Raw genomic sequence first — 13386 nt, forward strand, 5'->3', positions numbered from 1 at the left:
TGTCTTTAATTATCCTGTCCACTTCTGTGTGGATAAAATCATTAACTGAGTATGACTTCCTTCTCAATATAGTTTTTTGACCGTATAAAATTGTTTGGAATGCCTGCAAAACATCAACCCGATTTGATCTACCTGCGTTATGTGCCACTCTGGAAGGTCCACGTCTTCACAGTTGTTCAGCTCACCTGTCTAGTTCTTTTGTGGGTGATTAAAGCCTCTGCAGCTGCTGTTGTTTTCCCTATGATGGTAAGTTCTTTCCTAGCATCTTTGGGAATTTATTCATTTTCCAAAAGGGTCTGTGGATTAATACATCTCTTCAGGGTTTATTTTCTGACTAAAAAAAGGTTCTAGTAAAAATCCTCCTTTTTGGAAGCCAATTATGATTTCTTTCTTTTGTTTAAAATAAGCATCAGATTTAATTGAAAAGCTGTAGACTTGGTAAAAAATTGTGGTTTGTGGTAGTTATCTCAATGGTCCATCTGTTCTTTTAGTAGTGAGTCAGATCTATTTTTTTAAAGTTATGATGTATGAGTAGAAAAAATATTCTGTCCTTGGTTTAAGAAGCTGATAACATATTAGTGTATACATATTTTTATTTTTCTAACATTCATATAAATATATTCTAAAGGATTCAGTTCTTATTTTCTGAAAGGTTCTAGCATTGGTGTTCATTCGTAAGCTCATGGACTTATGTTTCACCAAACGAGAGCTTAGTTGGCTGGATGACCTCATGCCAGAAAGTAAGAAGAAGAAAGAAGATGATAAAAAGAAAAAGGCAAAAGAGGTAAGTGTACAGAAGGCCAAAAGTGAGTTGAAAATTGCTAGGGGAAACTGCTACAGAAAACCTAAGCAAATACCGTAGTATTTAGAAGTTAGCAATGTAATTGGCATGAAATTTAAAAAAAAAAAAAAAAAAAAGGTAGTTTACATTAAATACACATAAAGTAATCAAGATTTGGAATTTTCTGCCTTAGGAGTTACTGCCAGAATCTCTGTTGTTAGGATTCAAGGAATGAATAGGATAGTTATAAAAATACTAATGGTATGGGATTTGATACCTAATTGTGGTTCAGTGGATTTTTCAAATTAAGCATCAGAAGCAATGTCTACCACAGGGGTCGGCAACTTTTGAGAAGTGGCGAGCCAAGTCTTCAGTAATTTCGCATGCCAGTAATAAATTTTACATTTACAGGGGCCCCCGACAGAACCCCAGACTGGCAGCGGGCTGAGCGGGGCCGGCAGCCTGGACCCCAGCTGGCAAGGGGCCGGCGGCAGGAACCCCAGACCGGCGGTGGGCTGAGCGGCTCAGCCAGCTGACGGTCTGGAGTTCTGGCCGCGGGCTCCTGCCAGCCGGGGTCCTGGCCATCGGCCCCGCTCAGCCCGCTGCCGGCCTAGGATTCCGTTCAACCAGGCAGGCAGGGTGCTGAGCGGGGCCAACAGCTGGGACCCCAGACCAGCAGCGCAGGCGGCAGACTGAACCCCAGACCGTCAGCATGCTGAGCCGCTCAGCCCGCTGCCAGTTTGGGGTTCTGTCCGCCGGCCTCTGCCGGCCACGCTCAGCCCGCTGCCGGCCCGGGGTTCTGTTCATCCAGGCCAGCAGCGGGCTGAACGGGGCCAAGACCCTGGCTGGCAAGGGGCCAGCAGCCAGAACCCGGGACCGGCAGCTGGAACCCCAGATCGGCAGCGGGCTGAGCAGTTCAGACCGCCGCCGGTCTGGGGTTCTGTCCGCCGGCTCCTGCCAGCCGGGGTCCCGGCCCCACTCAGCCTGCTGCCGGCTGAGGTTCTGTTCACCGAGGCCAGCAGCGGGCTGAGCGGGGCCGGCAGCCTGGACCCTGGCTGGCAAGCAGACGGTGGCAGGAACTCCAGACCGGCGGCGGGCTGAGTGGCTCAGCCAACTGACGGTCTGGAGTTCTGGCCGCGGGCTCCTGCGAGCCAGGGTCCTGGCCGTCGGCCCCACTCAGCCTGCTCAGCCCGCTGCCGGCGTAGGATTCCGTTTACCCAGGCAGGCAGGGGGCTGAGCGGGCCCGGCGGCCGGGACCCCGGCTGGCAGTAGCGTGCCAGTAAAAATCGGCTTGCGTGCCGCAGGTTGCCAACCCCTGGTCTACCATGATATTCTGATTGTGTTGGGATTTTCATCATTCTCTAGAGACATAAGGTGACACCCTGGCCCCAGTGAAGTTAATGACTGAACTCCATTGGGCTAGGATTTCACCCACTGTATGTGACAGGACTATAGTTAAAACTGAACAATAGATACTTATTTACCAATAATTTTGCCTGTATAATTTTCCCCATTAAAATTTCAGCTAAACTAACCCTTTCATCGCCAGTTCCCTAACACACCTTTCAAATATATTGTTAGAGGTTCTTATTTACCTTAAACATTATTTAGCCGAGGGGAGGGAGAGAAAAATATCTCAGGGAAGTTCCCCCTGCCACCACAATATTCAAAGGTAAATGGGTAATTTTTCCTACTGAATTGATCAAAATGTGTAATACTCAATCTCCTTGGCTTGGGCTAATTGCTATTTCTGCTTCTTGAGTAATTTTATGTCATGCATGTGATCTGCAGGAAGCAGAGCGAATGCTTCAAACAGTGGACAGTGAAACTGTACATCTTCCATATGAAGGAGGAAATGTCTTACAGATTCCTGTAAAAGCCCTAAAATACAGGTATGATACAACTTGCTGCTTTTTTGAAATTTGGGTTTTTTAAATAGCTTTGTATTACATGCAGTATTTATATTTTTTGCTTTAATTAAATAAACGTAATTGACATATTTGAGTGAACAAATTTACATTTAAGCTTGTGACTCAGCTAGGTAGCTGGGGAAGGGTTGGGGAATAGGAAAGAATTGAAGCAAATCTTGCCTTTTATGATATAGGGGATGTTTCCTCTCTTTTTTTTTTTTTTTAAATTGCATTTTAATAATTCATTTACATAACCATCTTGAACAGATCAGATGACTCAGTTTCGACCAGCTGTTCACAGGGTGAAGAAGCTGTTTTGGTCAGTTCTTGTCTATAGAATTTGTGTGTTACTATGCATGGCTAATGATATGAAATGTTAGGTGTCATTTAAGTATAGTTAATTAATGGCATTAGTTGAGCCATATATTTACCAACTGCTTTGATTTATAAAGTTGAGGTCTAAAACTGTCTTTTACAGATCATAATTTTTACACCTTTTTAATAAGTGTGCATATATCAAATAGTTTTCTGATTATTAAACTGGAACCAGAGCAATTAAAAATAACGTGCTCACTATTTGGATAAATTATCTCAGTTTTTCTCTTGCTAAGAATGAGCCTTATTCTCCACAGTCTTACACGTTGTGGAGTCATATCTGAAGAAAATGGGTTTGAAATACTACTGTCCTGATAAGATAGTGTTTCAAGCCTACTTTGCATCAGTATGAATAGATCCATAAGGTGCATGCTAGTGGAGAATCAGGCAGTGTGTCTAATCATTCCTGTAAAGGGACTGCATTTGTGGGGGGATTGAATGGGGGGGAAAGTGGCAAAAATGACTTGACTGACACACTGTGTGCTGTCTGTATAAATACTTGTCTGGGGGTGGGGTAGGATGGGGTGGAGTGGGCGGTAAAAAGTAGATTTCTGCAACATCTAGCTTATCGGCAATCTAGCAAATATCACCTGATTTCAAATGCTGGATCAGCAGAAAAAGTTGACAGTTTAGGTCTTCATACTTCATGATATAGGTCCACTTCAACCTCAGTTCTTTTATCAAATTCAGAATAATAGTGCCTTATTCTTTCTTCCCTGATTATTTCCTGGGGACAGGTCAGAAAAATTCTGATCTCTGAAAGATGTCTGCCTTTATTTAAAAAAATAAAAAATAAAAAAGTACAACTTCTTCTTTTAATTCCTAAACAACCCACCATGGATTTTTGAAAGATTAAAGGAAAAGATATTTGAGAAAATTAAGTATCTAATTCATATTACAGTGGGAGGGGCGTCACACGCTTCAGAGCTACTGTAGGCCAAACTCATTGTATATAGCAAGGGTTCTTTGCATTTCTGCATTCCACCCCACAACCTCTCTGTGTGCCACACTGCCATCCCCCTCTGTTGCAAAGACTCCCTGCAACTCTTCCCAATCTCCCCCATGCCAGGGGTTCTGTGTGCTCTCCATACCCCCCTCTTCTCTTACAAGGGTCCCCCGCCCCCCATGCCAGGGGTTCTGCACCCCTTTTCCCAATGCCAGGGGCCCTGTCTGCCTCTCCTTCCCCCATGCTAGGGGCTATGTGCTTTCCTACCCATACCATGGTCCCTCATTCTGCCCCAAGCCAGGGGCTGTGTGCTCACCCTTGTGCCCCATATCTCCTCCCTCCCTACCCCCCCACACATTAGTCTGGGAGATAAGTGTCAGAGTGTCATCATGTCAAACTCCATTGGGAGGCTGGGCGGAGATGAGATATGGGATTGTTATGCTGGAAGGGCATTAATGATGGTGCAGTTGTTTGATCTACAGATAATTGCAGAGCTGTATGAAGCTATGGGTGTGTTAATCAGATGCAGGGGCTCCATGTGTCCCATGTTCCCCCCCCTTTTGGTTTTCTGATTCTTCTCCCAAATCAGTAGGGTTCTGGCCATTGATGCCTAGAACATTCCCTGAAATTTTGGAATTGATGGGATGCTGTGTTCAAAAGTTACTATGTTACATACAAACAGTTCTAAGCTGCTACGACATGGGAAACCACCCAGGATTTGATGTTCTAAATTTCTGTTTAACTTCGTTAGGATGATTTTTACTTAAAATGTCACTTGTGGCTATGTAAGTGATAACAGAAGGCACTACTGATGTGAACGGTATGGGTGACAAAGTTAATGCTTTTGCAAGGTATTGAGTACTAACCAAAAAGTATGTTTGTTCTTCAGCATTGATCCCTCAGTTGTAAACATATCAGATGAAATGGCCAAAACTGCACAATGGAAGGCTCTTGCCATGAGTACTGAGAATGCCAAAGTAACCAGAGCTAACCTGAGGTAGCTATAATTACCCACTTACACATTTTCTAACTGCAGTTTTGTTTGTGTTTAGCAGCTGTTGGCTGTGAAAATAGTTTGTTTTAAAAATGTATTTTCTATACCTTGAAAATATATGGCAGAATTTATATTGTCATCTTACTTTCAAGGGACACTTGAGATTCTGAAAACCTTTTTTTGGTGATCTTTACCAAGAGGTTATACAGTAACTAGTGTCATACCTGCTATGAACCCTTTTAATTAAAATGTAAAAAGTATTGTCTCATAATTAGAAGATGTTTCCAGTTTGCTTGACATATGTATGCTAATCTGAAAAGGATTTAGATTAATACAAGTTTTATTGGCATGTGTTCATAAAGGATCTGAGTATCAGAAGGGCCTGGCAGCTGCAGGTGCTCAGTACATCTGAAAATCAGACCCTAAAGCTGGTGTCCAGTCCCCAGCATAAGTAAAAACAGCCTCTGCATGGTTCGTGCAGTCCCATCTTCATAGGTGTCCCTTTTCTTTGGCCCTATCTCCTGCACTCAGAAAGGATAGAATGAGGAATTGATGGGTGAACTGTTGCATCATCTGTATACTTCCTATGGATTTGCCCATTGTGGAGATGGAAGGGGTGGAGAGATCCTCAGGAGGATGAATCCACTGGCTTTCTGACTGCTTTGTGCTGCCCTAGGACCTGGTCCTGTTTTTTGCTTTCTGGTTTTTTTAATTACTCCCTGTCTTCAATAACCAAAACTTGTGTCTAATTTTAAAGTTTCAGTGGAAAAAAAAGTTTTTTTATTTCAATGGAGATAAAACCGTTGAAATGATATACTGGAATGTTAGGGCCCTATGCAGCCATGAATTCTCTGTGACTGGACTTGCACGCTCCATGATGGCCAACAGCCTCTTTGTCATATGGAGTTTGTTTTCATCCCTAGGAGCAAGTGCCTAATACAAACTACATTCTGAGTGATTCCTCCCAGTATCCTATTGCAGGTTCTTCCTTGGTTGGCTGAATCTCAGTTGAGCCAAAGGGAGATAAAAACCCAGAGACTGCTTATAGGAAAAATGGGAGCTAACACAACACACTCCATTTAGATTGCTAGTGGGAGGCATTTTTAAATTCTTTTATGTTGTTCTGCCTCTGCCCTTGTCAGGAACTCTGTAAGGGAGTTATCCCTCTCTAGGGAGAAGTCTTCAAGTTTCATGCTCTGTAAAAGGATGACTCCTGAGAATTAATAGTTGATCATCTCTTCGGGGAGAGGAGATTACTTATACACAAACTCTCCTCCTCTTTTCCCCCTCCAGTCTTTTCTGCAGTTCCCAGACAAACAGCTAAAATATATTTTGTTGTTATTTACCACCACCATTATCATATCAGCTAGGACTCCATTGTGCTAGGTGCTATACAAACACACAGAATAAAAAGATGCAATCCAAGTAGACAAGAGACAAAACATGGGGACTGACAGACTGATAGAAGAGGGGAGTATAAGGAAACAATGAGACCAATATTGGTCAGTGTGACAGGCAGTAGGCTCAGTATACCAGCAGCCTAACTACTGTCAAGTTTATTGTAGGCATTGCTTCAAAGGAGAGTTTGAAGGAGAGATTTGAAGGAGAGTAATGAGGTAGCTTTGCAGGTGTTTGTAGAGAGCTCCTCCCAGATGTGAGGGGCCACCTGGGGAAAAAGAACGCAGGTGCTTGTTTGAAAATTTAACAAGTGGGTGATAGAGGTGATCATCCTTTCGCTGATGTCCTCTCATTCAGTATTGACAGGCTGACATGTTGACCACGAAAGGCTTTAAAACTGAAGACAAGTAGCTTATGTTTGATGCAGTAGAGAAGCAGGGGAGCCAATGGAGAGTTGCAAAGAGAGGGGTGACGTGGTCAAAGTGATGGGCTAACAGCGTTTTAAATGGATATGAATGGGTTAAGATTGCATTTTTCAAGGCCAGAGAAAATGATGATGTAGTAACTGAGATGATGAGAGTTTAGCTGTGTGCATGGATAGGAAATGCCACATCTTAGAGAAGTCATGCAAAAGAATCTGCAAGATTTAGATGTAGCCTGGATGTGAAGACCTAGATGGAGGTCAGTTGAAGATGATGCCCAAGTTACTGGCGTGAGTGACTGGTAGTATGATGATGATGTCCACAGTGATTGAGAAGGATATAATGGGAAGGATTTGGGGGAGAAGATTGAGCTCTGTTTTAGCCACGTTGAGTTTGAGCTGACAGCTAGATATCCTTGAGAAGACATCATACAGGCTGCAATTTTAGTTTGGGTAGAAGGAGATAGATCTGAGTCATCAGCCTACAGATGGTAGTTGAATATGTGTTTGTGGATGAGATTACCCAGAGATATGATGTAGAGGGAGAAGAAAAGGGACCAAGGATAGAGCCCTGTGAAACTCCCACAGGAAGTTAAATGGGGGATGAGGAAATCCTCTGGAGGAGTGATTAGAGAGGTAGGAGGAGAACCAGGAGAGGACAGCCTCAGAAGCCAGGTGAGGACAAGATTCCAAGAAGAGCATGGGCTACTTTTAAAGGTGGCTGCGAGGTCAAGGAGGATGAAGATGGAGTACTGGTTCTGGCATTTGGCTAGAAGGAGGTCTTTAGAGACTTTGATCAGAATGGTTTCAGTGGAGCGCAGGAGGTGGAAGCTGGATTGGGAGAGGGTCTATAATGGAATTGGAAGAGTGGAACTCCAGACAGTAATTGCAAACAGAGTTTAGAGATGAAAGGGAGATGGGGAAGTGGTGGGAGAGGCAAGTTGGGGTCCAAAGGTGGGTTTTTAAAGATGGGAAGGACTGAAGCATGCTTGTATGGAGGGGAAAGAGCCAGAGGAGAGTGAGAGGTTAAGGAGAAGAGTAAGGGAGGAGATGAGTGAGTGTGAGTGATATCAGGAAAGAGATGAGATCACTGGGCAAGGGGAGGGATTAGAGGAGGAGAGCAGATGATAAACTTCATGCTGTAGAGTGTCCCTGGCAGAAATCCCATGAGGAGACTGACTTCTTTCACTACACATTCATTCTCTCCTCCTTCAGTTATCTCATCTTCTTAACTAAACAACTCTAATTCTCCAATTTAATTCAGCCCCACAGCAACAATTCTGTTTGCCTTTTCACCATCTTAGACATAAGAACATAACATAAGAACGGCTGTACTGGGTCAGACCAAAGGTCCATCTAGCCCAGTATCCTGTCTACCGATAGTGGTCAATGCCAGGTGCCCCAGAGGGAGTGAACCTAACAGGTAATGATCAAGTGATCTCTCTCCTGCCATCCATCTCCACCTCTGACAGAGTCTAGGGACACCATTCCTTACCCATTGTGGCTAATAGCCATTAATGGACTTAACCTCCATGAATTTATCCAGTTCTTTTTTAAACGCTGTTATAGTCCTAGCCTTCACAACCTCCTCAGGTAAGGAGTTCCACAAGTTGACTGTGTGCTGTGTGAAGAAGAACTTCCTTTTATTTGTTTTAAACCTGCTGCCTATTAATTTCATTTGGTGACCCCTAGTTCTTGTATTATGGGAATAAGTAAATAACTTTTCCTTATCTACTTTCTCCACATCACTCATAATTTTATATCCTTCTAACATATCCCCCCTTAGTCTCCTCTTTTCCAAGCTGAAAAGTCCTAGCCTCTTTAATCTCTCCTCATATGGGACCCTCTCCAAACCCCTAATCATTTTAGTTGCCCTTCTCTGAACCTTTTCTAGTGCCAGTATATCTTTTTTGAGATGAGGAGACCACATCTGTACGCAGTATTCAAGATGAGGGCGTACCATCGATTTATAGAAGGGCAATAATATATTCTCCGTCTTATTCTCTATCCCCTTTTGTTTGACAAACAGCTCTACTTTCTGGATGAGTGATTTCTTTCTTTCATCTCTGACCCTCCAATCAGTTTCCATTTAAATTAGTTTGTTTCTGTTCTTTGATTCTCCAAGCTATATGGCTTCATTATGCAATAATTATAAAAGTGTCATTGGCCCTTTTTTTGGTACTGTCTATTAATGTTTTTCTATTGTGAGATAACACTTGATGTCCAAGAATGAATATCTTGTGCAGATGGTGTCTTTAAAGAAGGAAAAAATACTTACTGTACTTCTGCATCAAAGATCTCATGGAATTGTCACTCATCACTTGTTTACCTTAGAGTTTGATGGTTCTGTTCTTGATGTTATGGGTTTCTCCTTTTGATAGTTACAGTTCTTCATGCATCCCTTGGGATGTTGTTACACTTAAATTTCAAAAATATATATATTAATTTTTATGGTACATGTTACTGCAACATCCTTTTCTTTGGCTTTGACAAATGCATTCTTGCCCAGTCGCTCATCCATTCAGAATGCTGCTGCAAATATCCTTTTTCCTAGTTCATTGCTTTGACCATATCACCCCTCTCGCTGTATCCTCTCTGTTCTGTGTGTGTTAGTGTGAAAATCCAGTCACTGTAGAATGGCACAGGCAGCCATCTATAGTTTTTCTTATTGTAATTCAACTAGTGATCAGGTAGAGTGGCTGTTGCTCTTGGGGGAGACATGTACATAAAGTTAGTGCCTGAAGATACTGAATAACCAGGAAATCAAAATAAATTAGTTTTTATGATTTAATATCTTATTACATGCAAAACGTATAAAGAATTTTAAAAAGCCCTTTAAAATGTAGCACAACAAATCAAATATGAAGCTAAGATTAAAGACCAATTCTGTGTACCATACATAACAATAAATGAGTCAGATATCAATCCAAATAAGGACAGGCTCAAAGGAGCAGCCATAATTAATTAATTAATAGTAGAATAAGAAAAGAGGCTAGCCTAAAATTCAGCAAGTGCATTGCAACTTTGCACTGTGCTCATGCCAAATCTGTGAAGTCCAATAGTGTAAATGAGGTGTTCTCTTCCAAAATCATCTCTGTGCATGCCTGGTTTCCTGATTCAGACGACTATCAAGCATACATCTCATATTTTTAATCCAAAAATCTCTGCACCAGCCAGTCTGTGTCTGCAGTAGAGGAGCAGAAGCGTTAGGTGTCCTGAGAATGCTCTGGCCACATTCTTACCCATAAAATTGAGAATGCTTTTGCTAATTTTAGTTTACTCTTCTTGCTCTTCCTGAATTAATCTGAAATCAGCAGTAACTCCCTTTTCCTGCTGCATATAGGTATCTCTAAAGACAATCCCTTTCCAACCCAAGTTAAAATATTTCCAAGAAGTTTATTCTAATTGCTAAAAAGCCCAATATCTATTACAATTAGGCTGCAATAGCATGCAACAACAATAGCACAGTAACATTTAAGAACTGTTTTAGTCAGCTTGGAAGGACTGGTCAAAAGACAGAACATCAGAGTTCAGGTCTTTGATCTTGCATACCCAAGGTCAACTGTTCCCCCCGAAAGAAATAAGAGATGAGGGAGGTTGAGAATGTACCTTGTATTGCTTTTCAGTGACCCTCCCTTTCCAATTACCTGATATTTGGAGCAGTATAGGTGGTAATCATGCCCTCTTTCCCTGTTTCATCAAATCCTAGATTTCTCCTTTCCATTTAAAAGGGATAATTTTCCCATTGGGTATTCTAAAGTTTAGAATATGTTTTTAGTAAATAAATGTTACAACCATCTGAGCCCATTGCATCCTCCCTCGACGCCACCGGTAGATGCTGTTTGGACCCAACTGCTGGATCCCACATGCTCAAGGCTTGCTGGGTCTGATTAGAGATTAGGCATTGTTTGTCCCTTTGTCCGTGGGCACACTCTTGGGGTACAGATCCTTTGTCTGACACCCCTCCTTAGAAATGGGACTTCACAATCCAACTGCATAGGCACAGAAACTAGTGCTAGCCCTCCCAAGCTTACTCAGTAGGCTTGCATACTCTGAGTTCCACTGAAGCTGAGGACCATACAGTTTACTGTTTCCTTCCTCAGGCACAATGTGACAGTGAAAGCAAGTAACAGAGACTTTGCAAAATAACTTCCAAACCAGTCACATTTCACTCACAGACCAAGCACAAGAGAGATACTGATTTAAGAAAAAATAAAAATACCTGCATTCAAATCCCTGCCTCAGTTTCCTTATCACTCTGAGAGCCCTTTGGGCTTTGGTCAGTGTCTCCTAGGGAACCCAAGATCCTTCCTTCTCTTCCTGCACAGTTTGCCTTCTAGTTCTTGTTGCTTATAAAAAGGCCATTGAAAAGACCCTTCTTTTATAAAGTTCCAGTTCCCCCTGCTAAATGACTGCTCTGAGCTGCTTGAAGTTTCTTGTCAGGTAATCTGTTGCTTAGTTAGGGCCTACCTGAGAAAGGACTAGAATCATAGAATATTAGGATTGGAAGAGACCTCAGGAGGTCATCTAGTCCAATCCCCTGCTCAGAGCAGGACCAACACCAACTAAATCATCCAGTAGTCATCCAGACTACTTTGAGTGGCAGCCAGCTCATTGTTCATGGTGTCTGTCTTTTATTTGAATAAAAGAGTTTAGGTGAACAACTCCTGATGGTTCTCCTTTGTTAACCCTCCACTAGGCACAAGTATTTCTCCAGACATCTCCTGGAATCCCAATCCAATATGGAGGTTAAAAGGCAAAAGTTTAGGCACAGTACAGTTTTACAATCAAGATGGTGTTCACAAAACAAAATGGAGTTTGCAGATTGTTATGGATAAATGCAGACATATACTAATCCATCAAAAAATGTCTGTGATATAAATTGAATTTATGACAAATGTTTCTCCCTCAACCCCCACACCTCCAAAAAACCAAAACACTTTTCCCACTTCCATATAATTAACAAAATTAAATTTCCCTGAAAATAATTAAAGGATGTAAATACTATTGTTTGGTACACATTTTAGTGTCGATACATTTAAATGGCAAAATGCATCATTTTCTGATAGGGCAAATCACAGTTCACAAGAATCTTACTTCAGGGTTGGAATGCAATAGCAGAATGGCATGCAAGATTTTACTTTTAGGTTTGTTTGCAGCCTTTTCAAAGTAGTACTGTGTGTATGAGATTTTTATTATAAATGCATCCATCTATAAAAATCTCTCGAACTTTGGATGCTTGCATGCTAAAGTTTGGAAGTGCTTGGCTTAATCTTTTTGTCAGTTTTTTTGGAGACCATAAACCTTTGTCTTTACTTTCAACAGCCCTGAGAAACCAGAAAGTGTGAAAATAAGCATGGAAGATTCACCTATAATGAAGTATGTGGATGCTGAAACATCATTATAGAACGAAATCAAGGGGAATTATGTATGTGTGTGTGTTTGTATATGTATATATCACTGTAGGATATCATACCATTGAATGGTGATTTCCATGTTTCTTTAAGAAGTATCACATGTTTGACTCTGCAGTTATTAGCACTGTAGATACTATACGTGTATAATGAGATGTTCATACAAGTAAGATGGGTGGTGATCACTCCTCAAATATTTATTTTATTGGAAATTTTATTTTCATTTTTTAAATAGGAAGATTGAAATGAATGCATATTCTTTTTGGTAATCAATATGTGCATAAATGTCAAATCAGCTTTTGCTGATAATTATTGGTCCACATTACTTAGTATGTTGTAATATGTCTCTGTTGTAACTTCTTCTGCTACAGAATTTTGTTTTCAGTGCAGGCAATTACATTTGAGATTTTTTGCAGGGAAAGCACAGATTATGTCAGTTTCCATAGAACAAATGTTAATGTGCCATTACATAAACTGCATATTTGACTTTTCTCCACTATATGATGATGATCTCTCTGGATTCTGTGATTCATATTTCATGGCATTGGCCTTTCAACCATAAACTGATACGTGATGTAGTCCTTAAAATATATATAATGCTGTTCCATCCCCTTTTTTTAAAAAATCTGTTCTTCAAATCCTATTATATTACTCAATAGCAATACGGGTCCTCTTTAAATGTAGTTTTAATCTCAAATCAGTATTTGATATTTCTGGAAGCTCAATGTTTAAGTAATGTAAAATGGATCTCTAACAGAAATAATTTAGTATGTATTTGGTTTGGTTGATAACTATTTATTAGAGCACATTATATTATAGTCTTGAACTCTTAGAGATATGTTCTCTTCTCTCTGTGCATGCATAACTTCTGTTGTCAATAATGGAAGACACATGTTCTCAGAGAGGAGACTGGAGCCTTTCCAGCATCTCTTGTCCTCATCAGAATGTCTTTTTCTTGAATTAGGCTTTATTCTTTTTTTAATTTATAAAGTGTTTGACTAATTTATCACCAGTTGGTTATAATTCTGAGATAGCTTTATGACCAGTATTTTATGGATTACAAATTACCTTGGGTTTTGTGTTTACAGTTCTGATCCTTTCCATTTTAAAGGGCATATTTGGTAGCATATTAACCTCAATTTTTTAA

The 13386-nt window shown here is 41.1% G+C and overlaps 1 protein-coding gene across 1 annotated transcript in view; it reads left to right on the top strand.

Annotated features, from left to right (window-relative positions):
* The window catches only part of SLC4A7 (solute carrier family 4 member 7), a 90537-nt gene extending 78305 nt beyond the window's left edge, over positions 1 to 12232 (top strand). Inside the window, exons 20-23 of the mRNA XM_065398638.1 lie at positions 73 to 246; positions 653 to 784; positions 2573 to 2673; positions 12151 to 12232. Of these exons, the coding sequence (XP_065254710.1) occupies positions 73 to 246; positions 653 to 784; positions 2573 to 2673; positions 12151 to 12232 (489 nt within the window). The remainder of the gene's footprint in view (positions 1 to 72; positions 247 to 652; positions 785 to 2572; positions 2674 to 12150) is intronic.
* Positions 12233 to 13386: the final 1154 nt, after the last annotated feature.

Source organism: Emys orbicularis, chromosome 2 (assembly GCF_028017835.1).
Source record: "Emys orbicularis isolate rEmyOrb1 chromosome 2, rEmyOrb1.hap1, whole genome shotgun sequence".
NCBI lineage: Eukaryota > Metazoa > Chordata > Testudines > Emydidae > Emys > Emys orbicularis.